The sequence below is a fragment of the Melanotaenia boesemani genome, chromosome 8 (assembly GCF_017639745.1).
Source record: "Melanotaenia boesemani isolate fMelBoe1 chromosome 8, fMelBoe1.pri, whole genome shotgun sequence".
Classification (NCBI taxonomy): domain Eukaryota; kingdom Metazoa; phylum Chordata; class Actinopteri; order Atheriniformes; family Melanotaeniidae; genus Melanotaenia; species Melanotaenia boesemani.
Window position 1 is genome coordinate 31504689 of NC_055689.1, and position 19976 is coordinate 31524664.

The 19976-nt window shown below is 39.6% G+C and overlaps 1 protein-coding gene, 1 long non-coding RNA gene and 1 pseudogene across 2 annotated transcripts; all 3 read right to left on the bottom strand.

Annotated features, from left to right (window-relative positions):
• Positions 1-1628: 1628 nt before the first annotated feature.
• Positions 1629-2842, bottom strand: LOC121644075. Its single transcript, XR_006011216.1, has 3 exons — positions 2743-2842; positions 2548-2624; positions 1629-1662 (listed from the first exon to the last, which is right to left on the bottom strand). It is a non-coding gene; the product is annotated as an uncharacterized LOC121644075 (long non-coding RNA).
• Positions 2843-3410: 568 nt separating this feature from the next.
• On the bottom strand, positions 3411-5495 carry LOC121644032 (annotated as a pseudogene).
• A 10918-nt stretch (positions 5496-16413) lies between these two features.
• On the bottom strand, positions 16414-18209 carry LOC121644035 (tripartite motif-containing protein 16-like). The gene has a single exon (XM_041991729.1). The coding sequence runs from the start codon at positions 18192-18194 to the stop codon at positions 16536-16538; it is 1659 nt and encodes a 552-aa protein (XP_041847663.1). The 5' UTR covers positions 18195-18209; the 3' UTR covers positions 16414-16535.
• Between the last annotated feature and the right edge of the window lie 1767 nt (positions 18210-19976).

The following is a 19976-nucleotide window of genomic DNA, read 5'->3' on the forward strand; positions in this document are numbered from 1 at the left end:
CGTCTTTGAATCCGGTCATCATTAATTCCACATACGATCCTGTCTCTTAACTTCTGCTGTAATGTGTCACCGTAATTACAGTCCTGCGCAAGCCGGCGCAGCTCCACTACATAGTCCAATACTGACTCGTTTGGCTTGCGGCTGCGAAAATCAAACTTGTACCTTTGGACGATATCACTTGGCTTTGGGTCGAAGTGGTTTTTCAGCAGTACCAGTTGCTGGTAAATCTTGTTTTTCGGTTTATCTGGGCTGAGGAGGTTCCGCATTAAACTGTAGGTGGACGCGCCGACCACACTCAAGAGTATAGCTCTTTGCTTATCTCCGTCTTCGATTTCATTGGCCTCAAAAAACTGTTCCATTATTTCACAGTATTCTTCCCAGCTTTGACTTTTAGCATCAAATGCCGCTAGAGTGCCAATGGCCGCCATTTTCAGTCTTATTTAGCGTTACTCTCCCCCCTCTTCGTCTTGTTTGCCCGAAAGCCACCGTCCTCACTGTCTCACAGCTTGTTTATCCTCGTCGCCAAAAAGATGTTGCATAGTGGCCGCAATAATTCTGCACAAAAAAACTGTTTATCAGGCAGGTGACACTGACAGTCCAAATAAATGTACTAAATCTGGCAACAAGTAAACACGTCTGACTTCACCCTGTTCTGTAAAAGTTTCTACAGATGTAATATTGGAATAAAATCTTCTTTTTCAAAGAGGATTTGGTACTTTGTTTAAACCAAACCTACAATCGGCGGTCTATAAAGTCATAAAATCAGATGCAGGAGGATGTTGTCACCGTTGCACCAGACTCTGCTACGCCCACACCTACGCCTACACCTGCTCCAATCAATCACCGCTGCTCTCCCACTCCGGAATACCGATGAGACACACCTGCGAGTAATCCCAGCTCCAGGATATATAAGCGCCAGCTCTCCAGACAGTCTTCGTCGGACCTCGTTCAAGCTGCCTGAACTTCTCCTCTTCCCCATCCCGACTGACCCAGCTAATTACTTGGACTCAGCACCATCTTTGGAACTAGTAATATTCTGGAGGAGATAACCCTGTTCATAATAAACCTGTCAATTCAGTCCTGTCTCAGTGAGGTCCTTAATAACAAATGTGAGGTCAAACTAAGCCATGGCAGATAATACTCTGATAAAAACTGGTACCAGACCAAAACATCAAATATATCATGTGATTGTAAACAGTTCTTACTTAAATGTGTTTTGTAAAACAGCTGCTACAGTTGTTGTAAAAACTTTTCTAAAGAGGAATTTAAACTTTATCCAAACATCATCTACAGGTACATTCAGCGGTCTATAAAGTCATAAAATCAGATGTAAGAGATCAAGTGTATCAGATTAAAACTGCTACCGGTCCCACACTTCAAAATACACATTATTAACATTTATGAAATGTTAAAGAAAAGGATGCAGCTCACTGATTATTATGCATGACTCCAGACATCAGATGGATTTTCCACATCAGACTAACTCTTCCACTACAACTAGAAGGACTCTGTTTCCTGATGAGGGACATTAAATAAAACACTTCTGTGAGCCAACAGGTTTCCTTTCTCAGTCAGAAATGTCTGAACAGGAAAGTTTCTCTTCAGTCTGACAGAGATTTTCATTTTCTTCAGTAACGTCTGCAGCAACAGGTCCCCACACATCTAAAGACCAGAGGAAATGTTGCTTTTATTTACTTCATTCAAGAAAATATTAACATCATAATTAACATATAAATCTTCATTTCACAGCATATAGGCCTCATACAATATGTCATTTAATTTCATTATAACGGCTAAATCACTGATGGAAAATCCAGATTACATGTGATGGATTAAAATAATTACAACATGATTTCATCCAGAGAATAAAATAGTGGCTGCGTTTAAATGTCTGGAGTCAGATTTTAAAGATTAAAACTGAAACTTTCTTGATAATTTCACTTAAAAAGTTGATAAAAACAGATGTTTTCTTTTCTGTGAAGTGGTAACAGACAGAAAGTAACTGGTAAGCAGTGTTCTGTGTTAAGTATAATTTAGTAGGAGAGACATTTTTCTTTTTATCTACAGTGGAACATTTCTGAAATAAATAAAATACTAAATGAAACTGGTAATGTGAGGAGATGAAGTTGTTTATGTAGCTCTGCATTAGAAACTTCTCAGCAGGTATCTGATGGTTAGTTTCAGCTCTTTCATTAAATCTGATCTTCTTCAGCTCCCAGAACTCTGCAGCGGCTCCGTTGTAGCCACTAAACCAAACCACAGAGCAGCTGTGTGCTTCTGACTGGTTCTGAAGTCCACCAACCTTTGTTATGAACATTCCCGGGACTGAAACTGTCCTGGAGTACCTGGAGGCTGAAATACCACAGTTCCCAGCTTTGGTTTCCAGTCCTGCACCACAAAGCGGTTTGATCTACGGTACCATGTCACACACCAACAACTAGATAACAGCAGACGTTTGTTGTAATAAATCAAATAAAAACTAAGTAAATAAAGAGAAAACCTGTCAGAATGTAAAACATGTGGACGAAGTGAGTTGAGGAGCTTTACCCTCCTCTTCATCCCTGTTAGCAGGATGAAGGCTCCCTCTTGTGGTGTGCATCAGTTTTCACATTCCAGTTGTGAACCTGCAGGAAGACGTGGAAAAACTTCATTGAGCCTTTGGCAGCTTCAACAACATCAGTAAAGAGAGATTGAAATATCTGTAATATCACACTGTGTCAGTTTGTTCACAGGAGTCACAACCTGCAACACTGATGCTGCATTCAGGGAACCTGGGAAAGATGGGAGAGAAGACTTTCCAGCTTCCAAACAGTGTTCACATCAGCTTTCAGGCTGGAAGTAGAACTTGTGGATGTGAGATTTAAGTTTCCAAACACTCTGACTTCTTCATGTTAGATGTAGAATAAAGGAAATAATTCTAGAAGAAAAATGCTTTATTTATTACTTTCTGCTGTTCCAGGAAAACTGCCTCAGTTATTCCCTCATATTAGTTTGATATTTTCTCCATCAGATTTACAGAAACACTGAAATGAAGACAAAAGAAAATACTTTGTTCATTCTTTCAAAGTTTATTTGTTTGGAAAAATTGACTTTGTTCTGACATTAAACATGATGAATGATCTCATTTATTCTGATCCTGGAAATGAGCCTTTCTGAACATCATCATTAGAAACCTTGTTTGTTTGTTGGTTTAGAAAAACAACAACATCTGATCTCTAGAACAACTAAAAGTAATTGCAAGTAGAAAATGATTTTTACATTTCCAAAGTGTTGAGAGTAAAATAATGTGTGATGAAGGAAGGTCTGCTGGTTTCTCTGTTTGGCTCCATGAAGTGGAAGAGAAACAACAACATACAAATACATCAATACAAATATTCAACACATATTTAGAGAACAGAGAAGTTCAGATTTTCATGTTGATGGAAATAAAAATCATCATTAGCAGTGATTTCCTCCAAAAAGAAACAAACAGGAAAAACCAGTAAATAAAAAAAATGTCAAATAAACAACAGAACAGCAGAGCAGAGACATCACAACAATGAAGTCTCAGCAACAAGCAGAGAAAATAACTTTACTTCACTTCACACAACTCAGCACTGGATCCAGAATATATATAAAATCCAGCATAGAGCGGCTGAGTGAATGTGGTCTGGACTCTGTGGAGGAGAGTCCTGGTTTCAGAGACGCTGTAGAAGGACAGAATACCTGCTCTGTGATCCAGATACACTCCTACTCTGGAGGACTAAGGACCTGAGATGGAGGTTCTGATGTTGTTGTAGTAAAAATAATAATTGTTTTGGAAACAATATAATGCCCAAGATTTGTCATTATATCCAAATCTACTTTCATTTCCTGCTCTGCTGATATTCTTGTATGCGACTGCTACAGAAACGTTTCCTCTCATTTCCACCTCCCAGTAACAACGTCCAGTCAGACTCTCTCTACTCAGAACCTGATGGCCTGTAGTAAATCTGTCTGGATGACTAGAATAAGACTGATGTTTCTTCATTCTTGTCACCTTTCTGTTTCCCTCTGACAGTAACAGCTGTGTGTGTGCTGTGTTTGGATCCAGTGTGATTTCACATGAATATTTTAAGAATCCAGCTCTGCTCTTTGGTTTTGGTTGTGGCAGTAAAACATCCACATCAGTGACTGTCAGTGAGATGTTTGTCCATCTGTCTGTCAGAATGTCCTGTAGTTTATCTCTGAGCTCTGACACAGCTGCTGTCACATCCTCAAAGTATCTCAGAGGACGGATATTGATGCTGGATGAGTGTGTAGACTCACTGAGTGCTGACAGTGAGGGGTAGTTGTGTAGGAACTGGTTGTGATCCTCTGTGTGTGAGAGCTGCTTCAGCTCAGCGTCTTTCCTCTTCAGCTCAGTGATCTCCTGCTCCAGCTTCTCCTGAAGCTCTTTGACTCGACTCACTTCAGTTTCCTGCTGGGATCTGATCTGCTGCTTCACATCAGAGCTTCTTTTCTGGATGAGACGGATCAGCTCAGTGAAGATCTTCTCACTGTCCTCCACTGTTTTATCAGCAGAGTGATTGATGGCCTCCACCTCCTGTTGAAGCAGCTTCACATCTTTCTCTCTGTCCTGGATTCTCTGCTGGATTTCTTGTCGACTCACCTCCAGCTCTCTCTGCCTCTCAGTCCTTTCTGCTGCAGCTGAGACTGTGTCGTGGCCTTTATGTTCATCCACAGAGCAGAGATAACAGATACACTTCTGATCAGTACGGCAGAACATCTTCATCACCTCATCATGACGAGAGCAGATGTTCTCCTGGAGGTTCTTGGAGGGCTCCACCAACTTGTGTTTCTTGAATGTAGGTGATTCATAATGAGGCTGAAGGTGTTTCTCACAGTAAGAGGCCAGACAGACTAAACAGGACTTGATGGCTTTCAGTTTTCTTCCAGAGCAGAAATCACAGGCCACATCTTCAGGTCCAGCATAGCAGTGATCAGCAGGAGCAGCTTGGAGTCCAGTCTTCTTCATGTCTTCCAATAAATCAGCAAACATGGTGTTTTTCTCCAGGACAGGTTTCAGTGTGAAGGTCTGCCTACATTGAGGGCAGCTGTAGATTCCCTTCTGATCCTCTCCATCCCAGAAGCTTTTAATACAGTTCATGCAGTAGCTGTGTCCACAGGGAATAGTCACCGGATCCTTCAGTAGATCCAGACAGATGGAACAGCAAAACTTTATTCGGTCCAGCTGAGTTTCCTGCTTCGCCATTTTCCTCTTCACAGTAACTTTCAAACAGTTTCACTTTCCCTGAACAGAAAGGGTGTGTGCGCTCTGAAGGACAACAGATCTCACATGAAGCAGGAAATGAGTCTTACCAGCAGCTGCATGTTCCACCATGTTGCTCACACCCATCCTGATGAAGAGAGATCTGTGGAGGGGCGGGAACATAGAAACATCTGCTAGGAGTGGCTACAGGAACTAACATGTAACATGAAGCGCCTCATCTGCAGTATCAGTGCAGACTTTGAACAGATCTACTTCTGTTTCCAGCCTCTTCTACTGTTTTTTACAATTCTCCTTTAGAGACTCTCCACAGAGACGATACTGACCCTCTGTTATCTGCTGAGGCTCAACAGCTGCTTTGCTCAACTTTCAACATAAACTTCATGTTAAAATTAATTAAAAATAGACTTTACCTGTGTTTTATTAGGAAATAATGGAGACACTTTGCTGTTGCTGCTGATAATGAAATCAGTTTTAGGATGTGACACAGCCGTTCTTCCAGTTTATTCAGGTTTAGACACAAAAACAAGTGGCTCAGGTTGAAGGAAAAACCTGGTTTGGAATAAAACATGTTCATCATTAAATGGAATTTTCTTTAATCTAAAACTTCATGAGTCCATCCTTCAGTCCACCATCAAAGGACCTCAGAAGGGTCAACCACTCATTTCAAGACAGTTTGAGGGACACTCCTTTGTGGACAGAACGGTAGATTTAAAACATGAAACGCTTACTTCCAGGCACAAAGACCCCTATAAACCAGTTATTCTTAGTAAAAGTGATTTGAAATACTTTGCAGAGAAACTTTCAGCTAAATTATTCAAAGACTTTGTGTTCAAGATGAAATATCAGCATCCAATTACAGATATCTCTGCAAGAAATTTGGTTCTGCAGAGTGTTAGCAGATGCCATGATATCCAAAGATCCTGTTTTTAAAAACATCCTCTGCACCGTGAATTACACTTGTGTAACACTGACATACATAACAAGGTCATTCAGAAGTAAAGAAGCCATCAAACATCTTTTCATCTTTAGGTGAAGCTGTAGCCAAGCCCATCACCACCTGTTGTAGCAATTTAGCTGCACTGGTTCAGTTAATAAAGGCCATGAAACGTACTGATGTCTTCTTTATTTTCTTTCCTTCTCTATTTCTTTAAGTCGACGCCGTGTAAACTACAAATGAAAAACAAAGACAAGTCAAGCAACACATGAAAGCTGACATATCAAAAACAGAAATGTTTATACATAAAATAAATCTACATTGTCCATACTGTAAACAAGTGAGCAGAAATATAAAGCAAATAATAACAAACTACCGTATGCGCCTCAATGAAGTCGGTGTAGAATGTTGCATCTCTAAGCTCAGCGTCTCTAACACACAGCGGCTACGCCGGCTCTCTTACCCATAAGGCAGCGGCCATGACCCTTGACCTTATCATGTGACTTTCCTCACATCAGACACAAGACAACCCCATGTCATTTTACCTACTATAAACATTTCTATTGTAACTTTCTATAAACATAACTTTATATTCTCTATAGATGTGTAGATAACAATTCTTATTAAACATGTCTTGAAGACAAAATACAAAATATTTCATGTTCTGGGTGACTTGCCACTGAATATGTCTAAAATCAGCATTTTTTATCAGCATCGAAGGCCTTTCACGTCACAAAGGGAGACTTGGTCAATGACGTCATCAGCCAGAGGCCATATAAGCTCGTTCATGTAAACAGGCCGTCAGTAGCAGATAAAAGACTTACTTAGATTTGTGAACATTATAGGCGCAAACATGAGCTCCCCAATAGACAGTAATAGTAGCAGTGATTCAGAAAAGATAGAATCTGCGGAACTTCCACAATTATTCCCAGAGGACGGAATTCTTCTCAGTCAAAGGGCTGATGGAAAAGTTTACAAGCACCATTTTTCTAGGACAAATGAAACCGTTAAAATGCTGAAAGAAAATAACAGGTCCACACAGGAGTTAAGAATTCGGAGGAAAATCAGACATCTTCATTCTACAAAGCACAGTTAGATATATTGGACATTTTGACTTTAATGAACAAACAAATCTGATGTTTGAATTCTTGGATACAGATCTACAAGGCTTCATGAATAACCCATACATGGAACCATGGCGCATGTCTGAAACGAGTTATTGTGCAGCAAATGCTGGTTGCAGACGCTCTCAAAGCTTTGGGATAGCACATGCAGATATTAAGCCAGATAACATCATGTTTGTAAATTATAGGTTAATCCCATTCAAGCTCAAAATAACAGACTTTGGATTAGCAATCGACAAGATCTCCAGGTGGCAAAATAAAGACATTCAGGATCTTCCTTATAGAGCTCCTGAAGTCCTCCTGGGCCTTCCCCTGAGTGGATCAGTAGATATGTGGAGTCTTGGCTGTATTCTTTGCTTCCTGGCCTATAAACAGCACATTTTTGATACAAAGAGGAAAAATGAAGTCATTTAGTGCATTGTTTACTTGTTTGTTGTACCTGAAAATGACTTGTTAAAAAAGGCAACAAAACTATATTTTAGTCATATATACATACATAAATGTTGTTTTATATATAAAACCAATATAATACAAATAAAGAAATTAATATATTAACAAATGAATTAAATCTTTATTGTAATTGTCTTCTATATTAAAGGTGAAATTAAGTGAAAGCAATATTGTTAATATAATAGTTAACCAAATGCATGCAGGTCAAATATAACCTTAAATCTAAATATTTACCCTCTGATGCAGGAATTATTGAAAACAGTTCCACATTTTGTCCATATACAATATTTTACTTCTACAGACATATACAGTAATGTTTTTGTACGTATTTCATTTTTTATTTAGTTTAATTATTTTTATCTATTAAAATGTCAATAAAAGTATTAGAGTTGTCAAAATTGTTTGTAAATTTAAAGAGACATTTCCATGTTTTTCATTTCAATCCAGAACATCTCAAACTATCCAATAATTTGGGGGATTTGGGGGAAATGAGAGAACATATAATACAATATAGAAGCAATTTGTATTTACAAACCAATATAAAAATACACATTCTTATATCTAAAACAGTACATTCACATGCACAATTACCAACACTCATACTTATCAATGCTCAATATCACTACATACTTACAGAGCCCTTCAGAGTTTTGTTTACTGTACGTTTTAGTGTATGTTACATGTGGGTACACTCCTGATTCGACCAAAGCCAACTTTTTAATTGGGCTTTAAATGAGTTATATGTAAGAAATTCTCTTAATGTTTGTGGTAGATTATTCCATAGCCTTCCACCTTGGACAGATAACACCCTGACCAAAAGAGGTACGTCTGTGTGGGATTATCACATCTCCTCTAGTGGTGGCCCTCGTTGTCCTCTGTACACTAATGCAATGATTAATGAAATCTCCCAGTGGAGGGGGTGCTAGAGAGCGTAGCACCTTATAAATCAGACAAGCGTTTTTTAAATATATCATATTCTGGAAATTCAGTAACTTAAGTTTTCTTAAAATGTTGCAGTAATGGTGCAATTGCGGTTTTTTATTAAGTATTTTCAGTGATTCCTCCCTATCTCTTATCCATCCTTTCATTCTCTCTCCCTCTATCCCTCCAACCTCACCCATCCATCCTTTCTTCCTTCATGTATTCATCCTACCTTCCTACCTTTATCACTCTCCTTCATCCATTCATGCTTTTATCCTCCCTTTTGTCATTAATCTGTCCCCCCCCCCCCCCCTAATTTACTCATCCTTCCCTCCCTCATTCATTTATCCATCCAATGTTTCCAAAAGTTCTCCTCTGAGTTTTTGTTGGACTCTGAAGGCATCATTTTCTTTAACATGACAACAGATTCATGTGTTCAGCTCTCCATGTGCAGGGCTCAGATGAAGGTTTGTTTTTACAACCATGCTGTTACATCCTAAACCTGTAGGGGGAGCCAGAGAGCTCAAAGAAAAACCACTAAATTCTCTGGAGATGATTTAAAGATAAAATGATCAGAATAATAAAGCAATCATGGATATGAAACACAGAGACAAAAACTATCAGAGACACAAGTCATACAGACCACAGCATGTATGAAAAGCTCATTCTAACAACAATAATAAAACTAAAACAAATAAAAACATTATTATAAAGTCAAAGGCGTTGCCAAGGCCTGTTGTATATGTTGTGCTTAATATTCCTGCACATGAATTATATTTTTCAGAACCATAACCTCCTCATAAAGTCATGAATGTGAAAATCTTTATTTTATAGGGGTCTTTTACATAAACAGGACAAAAAGCTTCAATATCGCCACCTAATGTGGCAGCTCTGAATCTGCAGCTGGATGATATTTTGTCCTACAAACAATTCTTTTAGAGCCACAAGATAAATCAAACAGGAAGTCGACCATTTTGGTTTTAATGCAGTATTTTAGATATTTTAGATAAATTTAACATTTCAGGGAACTTGTCCTAAAGATTTAATAACGCTGCTCTCAGATGTGGTCTCTCTAGTTTCAGGCCTTGTGTGGCTTAAAGTCATCAAAAAGTTGAGTTTTGGTCCAAGGGACAGGCTTAAACCTGGATGTTCAATCATTAAACAGCAATTGTTAAATCTGACACATGTCAGAGCTCCAGTGTTCCTCTGTGGAGAGAGAAGAACCTTCCAGAAGGACAACCATCTCTGCAGCAATCCACCAATCAGGACTGTAACCAGACAGAAGCCTCTCCTTAGTAAAAGGCACATGGCCGCCCATCTGGAGTTTGCCACAGGACACCTGAAAGACTCTCAGACCATAAAATAAAAAAATGAAACTAAAACTAAACTAAACTAAACTAAAAAGGGAATTTATTCCACTTTTGAATAAGACTGTAACACAACAAAATGTGGAAAACATGAAACGCTGTGAATACTTTCCAGATTCACTGTATTACTCTAAAGAGTCATCCTTTATTTATTTCTGTTTCTTTGTCATGTTTATTTGACATTAAAATCTTCTGTCTGACCAAACAGAAGATAATAAAACGAAAAGGTCAAATATTTGATACACAGCGTTTACTGAAAAATCTGAAGCATGGAGACACTGAAAATTGTCCTTTGCTCTGGCAGAAGGACTTAGATTTCTCATCTGCACCAATAACCTGGATTCATCCTCCTGAACAATCTGCATGAATGCATGTTGGTAGGAGGTTATTGTTTGTAGAGACCTGGGCTTTTTACAGTGCTGCCCTGAAAGAACAGGGCTGGCGTCACACAACTTCTTTTGCTTTTTTCCTTCCACCAAACCTCATGAAAAAATGATTCACACTACTAAACTACGACACAAACTCCTGCCAAAGATATAAACCTTGTACAGTTAACAAATACATCATGTCATTTTAAACTTGATGGTTGTCAGAGGAAGCTCTTTCACAAACAAAAGTTGAAGGATTAGTCCACTACATTTGTTTGGATTTTATTAAAATCAATTTATTTGAAATTAATTGTAAGAAAAGTACAAAATCAATATTCTGTTGGTGTAACTCAGTAATTTTTTACTTTCTCCATCTGTAGCTGCACCACTTCTTATTTAGAATATACATAGCTGTGCAAAAGCCTCAGTGACCCCTGCAGGATATGAGGCATAAACAAAGGAGCTTGAAAATGAATATTTGCTTTGGCCTGATTGTGATCAGGACTGTTTTTGCAGGACATCTTTTTAGTGCCCCCTGGGAGTTGCAAGCCAGTTCAACATTGTCTGTCAACCTGAGTGACCAAACTTTGTGTGAACTCCTGCAATTGTAGTAAAAACAGCTGTTCCTTCTCACCGATCTGAGAGTTTGTCGTTGATTGAGTTTTTTTCCTAACACAGATTGCTAAGAATTTAGGACTATAATGACGTTATATGGTGGCGCTAGCCCTTCATTTGCAGTGGGCTCCGGTCAGAGAGCGAATGAACCAGGCAGAGTTTGTGAATCCACTCGATTTATTACTGGGTTGAGCTTGTACAACCGCAACAATCATGGAAGCAGGCAAACAGGCTCACAAGGCTGTATTCAGATGTATACACAACTGTATATTGTATATATGTATGGTTCAAACACGACAAGGAAATAAAATATATATTCAATTATGTAACCGTATTAACATTGTTCTAATAATAACAAAAACCACCTTCAGTACAGGTTAGCTCTTTTCTGTGATTTAGCTTTAGCTTAGTAGCTTTAACGTAGCTGTCAGCTTAGCAGAAACAATGAACACAGAGATAAAGGTCTGCTTATGAACTAAACGGTATTATTTAACCCACTCTGACAGGCATAGTTACTGAACAACAACAAATAATGCTTTCAACATAAAACACCATGTGCAACAAACTTACTGTGGCTCAAGTACGCATACACTGCTTCTCTGTAGCCTGCTCTGTGTGGAATGACAATGCACATTAATGAAATGGCTGAAAGAACCCTAAAGGACCCAAAACGTGTTTAACTGTCCTTGGTAATACCTGTCTTAAATCTACAACAACACTGTCCTCAAGCAGGAATTCAGAACAGCCGCCCCCATAATAGCAGGGCTATTATGCAATCTAATGAATTCCCCAGTGCAGAAAATGTCCATCAGTTATCCTTTGCAGGAATGTTTGGGAGTGGCACCAGACGGGCCACTGGGCGATGGTACATCCGACCATTGATGTCAACCTCTGCTGACCTGACACATCCATCTGAACTGGTGATGACTCTGGCAATCTTTTCCACTGGCCATGAAGCCCTGGGAGACTGGGGGTTAACGATCATTACCACTGTCCCCTGCTTCAGGTTTTCCGTTGGTTGTTGCCATTTGTGGTGGACTTGAAGGTTCGGTAGATATGCACGGATGAACTATGACCAAAAGTGGTCCGCCATCATTTGGCTATGTTGCCAACGTCTCTTGGCGATAGTTGATGGGGTATATGACACTTGTGGTAAGGATGCATCCCGCTGCCCCATCAATAACTTATTTGGAGTCACGGGGTCTGGGTCAGCCGCATCAGCAGACACATAACCCAATGGCTTTGCATTGAGCATACCTTCCACCTCCACCTGTAGCGTGAGGAGTACTTCTTCTTGAAGAGCCTCTGTTCCAATGACCACCTGAAGGGCAGACTTTATGGAACGTATTTTCCTCTCCCATAATCCCCCAAAGAGTGGAGCTCCAGGAGGGCTGAACTTAAAGGTGATTTGGTGATTAGCCAAAATTTCACGTAGCTGAGGCTCCATTGCTGCAAAGGTCCCCTTCAACTCTCGCTCAGCACCCCGAAAATTTGTCCCTTGGTCCGATAAGATTTCAGATGGGGTCCCCCGATGAGCAATGAATCGCCTTAGAGCCAGCAAGAAAGCATCAGCATCAAGGCTGTTGATGAGGTCAAGATTGAGACATCTGGTTGTCAAACACTTGAAAATGAGCCCCCAGCGTTTCTCATGGTGTCGCCAGATCTACGTAGTGGCCAAAGCAATCTACTCCTGTGGAGAAGAAGGGGGGTTCAAAAAGACGCAGGCGCGCCGGTGGCAGGTCTGCCATAAGTGGTGCTGATAGTTTACCTCTCCATCGTTAACAACCAACACATGTCCTCTGGTGTTGCTTGATTGCTTGATGCCCACGCAGATCCCAGTACTGCCTTCGCAACTCAGCAAACACCCTTTCTGGACCAGGGTGTAACAACCTTGCATCGAATCTTTGATGAGAAGGTGTGTCACTTGTTGAAGGTGTGATGCTTGTTGTTAAGGATGATGGGATGAACATGCTCGTCTGTGAGATGACTAAGGTGACGTAAACGCCCTCCGACCCTTATGAGACCTTTATTTGTGTCCATTTCTGGGGCCAACATCCTGCCTTGAGAGCCGCCACCTCTTCTGGGAAACTGTCAGCTTGACAGGTCTGCAGGAGATGTAGCTCAGCATATCTTAGCTCGTACGTTGGGGCATATTCATCCGAGGCTGTCTTACCATTTAAAGTCTGATGCATGGCTTTCACCAGTGCCGACCAATCCGTAAACTGAGTAACATCCAGTAATTGACTGGAGGGAGTCTGCTGTGTTAAACCGCAGAAGGTGTTCTTCTTGAGCTCATCTGTAGCCTGTGGTACTTGGGAGCTTGGTGGACGTGGCCATTGATGTGTTGAGCTGGAAAGGAATGATGGTCCTTGTAACCAGCGGTTGGGAGCTTTGAGTTCAGCTAGTGTCAGACCCCGTGTGATGTCATCCGCTGGGTTGTTAGCAGAATCAACATACCATTAAGCACTGGATTCTTTTTTTTTTTTTAACCTGTCCTGTCCAGCATCATAGCAAGCAAAATGATAATGTGGTTGCTGTATCGTGCTGAACAAATTTGCTCTGCCAAGGGGAGGCCTATGGGTAAGGCTCCTCTTGATAATCTGATTCATTTATTTATTTATTTACTTTGAATCATGGAATCTATGTAATCTTGCTGGACCTGACTGGAGGGGACAGAAAAAGATGGAAAATAGCAAACATATCATGAACATACCATGAAAGTAGCATAACAGCGACCAGATACTAACTCACAGGAAAAATAAATAGAACAATTATCTCTTAGTATATAAACCCACTAGACAACTCAGTGACTGTGTCAGCATGCAGAGCATGAGGAATAAGGAGTGATCAGTGATGAAGAGTGCTTAGTGAGATCATGCAAATGCGGCCACGCCTCTATGGAGGTCAGAGGCAGACCAGGGCAGCCTAGAGACCCGGGCCCTCAGGAGCAGCCCTGGAGCACTAACCCAAGCTACCCCACCACAAAGACGACTCCAACCCCACCCAAAGGGCGGCAGAGGAGGCAAGGCAAGGGAAGGCAGTTTATTTGTATAGCACATTTCATGTACAGGACAATTCAAAGTGCTTTACATAAAACAAAAGCATTACAGATATTTAGAAATAGTAAAAGGCATCAACACATAATCACAATAAAATAATAAATTATATTAAAATGATTAAAAGCAAGATAAGTTAAAAAAAAGTTATGGTGCAGATTTCATGAGAAAAGAAATGTTTTTAACCTGGATTTAAAAATGTCTACATTTGGGGAAAGTTTAATCTCCACTGGCATTTGTTTGCAGCATAACAGCTAAATGCTGCTTCTCCATGTTTAGTCTGGACTCTGGTCTGGACTAGTTGACCAGAGTCTTTGGATCTAAGAGCTCTGCTAGGTTTATATTCTCTGAACATATCACAGATGTATTCTGGGCCTAAACCATTCTGGGATTTGTAAACAATTAGAACCGCGGTTGTGCTACACTCTTCCTTCTAAACCATGGATTGTGGATACCTGTCAATCAAAAGGGCACACCTCTAATTATGCAGAATTTCAAGATTAAATAACATCTAAACGTATGAGTTATAAAAAAAAAATTCAACCCACTCACAGTTGTCATGAAGGTAAATTTGACCTATTAATCCTAAAATAGTTTTTTGTACCAGGCTTTAAACATGTTTATTTCTGCATTGAAGTTGGTCTTTTTTTTTTTTAACTTGTCCTGTCCAGCATCATAGCAAGCAAAATGATAATCTGGTTGCTGTATCGTGTTGAACAAATTTGCTCTGCCAAGGGGAGGCCTATGGGTAAGGCTCCTCTTGATAATGAAATTAATTAATTTATTTATTTGCTTTGAATCACGGAATCTATGTAATCTTACTGGACCTGACCGGAGAGGACAGAAAAAGATGGAAAATAGCAAAAAGAGCAAAAGGGAAAGAAGAAAGTAGACAAAAAGATCACACAGAAGGAAACAACCCTTCAATACACACCATCACCAGACAACAAAGTTGAAGTTGGTCTTTTTAACATAGAAGTCTATGGGGATTGACTCTGTTTTGGAGCCAGCCCCTAGCGGATGAGGGGTGAACTGCAATTTTTTTTATTTTATTTTATTTTATTTTTTTTGCACTTTATGCACATGCTGTTCACATTTTACATCCAGATGTTGTCGCTTGTTCAGAAGTCAATGAATTATTTAAATAATTAGCTATTTTGTGGTGAATGATTGCACGTTTTGCTTTAATGAACCTTTAATGCCATGTTTGTTATGTTTTATGCACTTTCTAAGACCCATTGCATCACTTAATGGTAAAAGCTTTGCTTTAAACCCTGTTGTACAATCTTATACTTGTCTTCTGTCTCCTGGTGGATGCTTTTGGCACTACAAACATTCTGACGTCACATGATCAAAAATACATGCAAATTATTTTGTTTAATTTTTATGCATTTTCATAGAGAACCAAAGAAAGACTTCAGATAAAAGCAAAAAAAATAGATTTTTTTTACCCATTTTTTCTTGGTCCAGTCTTTAAAGGATAAACTGGTTGTTTACTCTGAATTGTTCCTGTCTGCTGATGTTTTCTTTTACTTTCAAATAATAGTTCAATATACCACACTCATACATCACTCTAATTATTAAAAAAGTGCAAATTAAAACCAGTTTCTCTGAATTAGTTACCCTGTAGTGTTAAAATCCCACTGGTATGAAGTACACCAACTACAAATAAGGTAAATGAATGACTGTGTTACATGTACAGTGTATAAAATGATCAGACCCCACTAATATTTAGGCAACAGTGCTGTGGTTGTTGGAGCTTTGGGCCTCTTAAAAGCTTGGACTGGCTCTGTTAAATGTTTGAGTTGGTTTTAAAGATTTCCTGCTGTTCCAGGAAAACTGCCTGAGTTATTCCTTCATATTAGTTTGACATTTTCTCCATCAGATGTCACAGAAACATTGAAATGAAGACAAAAGGACAATACTTTCTTTATTCTTTCAAAGTTTATTTGTTTGGAAAAACTGACTTTGTTCTGACATTAAACATGATGAATGATCTCATTTATTCTGATCCTGGAAATGAGCCTTTCTGAACATCATCATTAGAAACCTTGTTTGTTTGTTGGTTTAGAAAAACAACAACATCTGATCTCTAGAACAACTAAAAGTAATTGCAAGTAGAAAATGATTTTTACATTTCCAAAGTGTTGAGAGTAAAATAATGTGTGATGAAGGAAGGTCTGCTGGTTTCTCTGTTTGGCTCCATGAAGTGGAAGAGAAACAACAACATACAAATACATCAATACAAATATTCAACACATATTTAGAGAACAGAGAAGTTCAGATTTTCATGTTGATGGAAATAAAAATCATCATTAGCAGTGATTTCCTCCAAAAAGAAACAAACAGGAAAAACCAGCAAATAAAAAAAAATGTCAAATAAACAACAGAACAGCAGAGCAGAGACATCACAACAATGAAGTCTCAGCAACAAGCAGAGAAAATAACTTTACTTCACTTCACACAACTCAGCACTGGATCCAGAACTGATCCAGACTCCAGCATAGAGCGGCTGAGTGAATGTGGTCTGGACTCTGTGGAGGAGAGTCCTGGTTTCAGAGACGCTGTAGAAGGACAGAATACCTGCTCTGTGATCCAGATACACTCCTACTCTGGAGGACCGAGGACCTGAGATGGAGTTAGCAACGTTGTTGTACCGAAACTCATAACTGCTTTGGTCACAATATAATGACCAAGATTTGTCATTACATCCAAATAGACTTTTACCTCCTGCTCTGCTGATATTCTTGTATGTGACTGCTACAGAAAAGTCTCCTCTCATTTCCACCTCCCAGTAACAACGTCCAGTCAGACTTTCTCTACTCAGAACCTGATGGCCTGTAGTAAATCTGTCTGGATGACTAGAATAAGACTGATGTTTCTTCAATCTTGTCACCTTTCTGTTTCCCTCTGACAGTAACAGCTGTGTGTGTGCTGTGTTTGGATCCAGTGTGATTTCACATGAATATTTTAAGAATTCAGCTCTGCTCTTTGGTTCTGGTTGTGACAGTAAAACATCCACATCAGTGACTGTCAGTGAGATGTTTGTCCATCTGTCTGTCAGAATGTCCTGTAGTTTATCTCTGAGCTCTGACACAGCTGCTGTCACATCCTCAAAGTATCTCAGAGGACGGATATTGATGCTGGATGAGTGTGTAGACTCACTGAGTGCTGACAGTGAGGGGTAGTTGTGTAGAAACTGGATGTGATCCTCTGTGTGTGAGAGCTGCTTCAGCTCAGCGTCTTTCCTCTTCAGCTCAGTGATCTCCTGCTCCAGCTTCTCCTGAAGCTCTTTGACTCCACTCACTTCAGTTTCCTGCTGGGATCTGATCTGCTGCTTCACATCAGAGCTTCTTTTCTGGATGAGACGGATCAGCTGAGTGAAGATCTTCTCACTGTCCTCCACTGTTTTATCAGCAGAGTGATTGATGGCCTCCACCTCCTGTTGAAACAGTTTCACATCTTTCTCTCTGTCCTGGATTCTCTGCTGGATTTCTTGTCGACTCACCTCCAGCTCTCTCTGCCTCTCAGTCCTTTCTGCTGCAGCTGAGACTGTGTCGTGGCCTTTATGTTCATGCATAACACAGACCAGACAGATACACTTCTGATCAGTACGGCAGAACATCTTCATCACCTCATTATGACGAGAGCAGATGTTCTCCTGGAGGTTCTTGGAGGGCTCCACCAGCTTGTGTTTCTTGAATGTAGGTGATTCATAATGAGGCTGAAGGTGTTTCTCACAGTAAGAGGCCAGACAGACTAAACAGGACTTGATGGCTTTCAGTTTTCTTCCAGAGCAGAAATCACAGGCCACATCTTCAGGTCTAGCATAGCAGTGATCAGCAGGAGCAGCTTGGAGTCCAGTCTTCTTAAGCTGCTCCACTAAATCAGCTAACATGGTGCTTTTCAGCACAACAGGTCTCGGTATGAAGGTTTTCCTGCAATAAGGGCAGCTGTAGATTCCCTTCTGATCCTGTCCATTCCAGTGTGTTTTAATACAGTTCATGCAGTAACTGTGTCCACAGGGAATAGTCACCGGATCCTTCAGTAGATCCAGACAGATGGAACAATAGAAGGTTTCTCGGTCCAACTGATCTTTCTGCTCCATTTCTCTTCTCAGTAGCAGCGATCCAACTTTCAATGTTTCTGCAGTGAATGTCACCTGACAGCTTTTACACTATTAAGACTTTGAACTTGAACAATATAGATGTGAGTAGGAGGAAGAAGACGGAGGGTGTGTCAGATATCTTACCACTGGAAGGACCTTTAACCTTAAAGAAGTTACAGTAAGTCATAAAAATGGAGATGTTTTACTGTCTGTACAGAGATAAAAATGGACAAAGTACAAATGACTTAAGTTTTCTCGTGATTATGTTCACCTGACTTTTAGTAATTTATTTGGAAGAAAACTGACTGCAGACCAATTCCCACATTCCACACATCTCACTGGGATTTGATGTTAAATGTCAATTTAAAGTGAAATATTCAGGACTTCACCAGAAGAAACTGCACCCTGAAACTCCCAGATCGAAAGGTGAAAATGTCCTGGAAATGTGAGGACAAGTATAAAACAGTTAAGAGATTAAGAAACAGAATAGATTTTGTTACGAATGGACCTCACAGAGACAGTTTTTAATCATATACTCTGAATGTTTTCAATCAGTCACTGCCATAGATTAAGAAAAGATCCTCCTCCATCCAAACAGGATGTAAAAATGTGCTGTAGAAAACAAAAACATTTCCCTGTACGATGATGTTGGATGTTTGAAAGAGCTCATTGAGGAGCATCCTACAGACTTGCTTTGTAACATTTTAATGACTTTATTGAGTTGAATGACATCAAATTACATTTTTATATGTTTTGCTTTTGCCCAACAACCACACGTTTTTAATTGCAGACACTACAAAGTCCTCTTAGACACTGCCAGACCTATTTCATCTTAACAATATACAAGGCTGCACATGATAAATTCAATACTTTATACACTGCTGTGTCTTTATGGTAAAAACAAGATGTGTTCATATGAAGGGCAGTTTGAGAAAAAGCCTTTATGTTCACTTGGTGGATCCACAGCTGATGCTGGACACATCAGACTTCCTGCAGCAGAAAACACAAGTAGCCAGCTGTGACCAACACATGGAGCCAAGACTCCTCTCATGTCCAAGAGCTGGAAAAAAATCTCTATTAGGAGGCCAGTGTTGCTCTAACTGTCTGACTATCATTGACATGTGACATTGTGATGATGCTCACTGCTTGGAGTTTACTTTGGGATCTTTCTGTCCTCTAGTGGTCAGAAGATGTTAAACACAGATTCAAATGGGATATTTATCACTTCTCTCAGATAAAAATCAGATAAATTGTTGAACCCATCCAAAAGCTGCAGTTTGGTTTCTAAAAGCTTGTCTGACACGTCCTCCTTATAAGAGCCAAAATAAAGTTTATTAACAACGGTGGGTAAAGCAACAGCTAAACAAATGTCACCAAACTACCATTTCTTTATGTTTCTGACAGAAATCATTTTTATTCATTGTAGTAGGACTTCATTTCTTCCTTCTGGTCAGCCATGTATAAAAACTAGGTACATATAAAATTCATAATAGGAAATTAAAAATAACAAGTTTCCTTCCTTTAAATCTTTATTGTGAACAAACCAGGCATAACGAGTATTTAGAGCATATTGAGTATAAAAGCTTTCATTGCAGTGTGATTGTCATTAAATCATGTCTGTGGAAGTCTGGCTGTTAGATGGATGAATCAGCTTCAGATGGAAGGAGAGTTGGGAGATGTTACAGCAGCACTTGGAGAGTTTGATGACTAAATCCAGTTGGCTGTAACACATAATATCAATCATGTCTCACAGAAAGTTTTTCTACAAACTTCGCTCAAGTT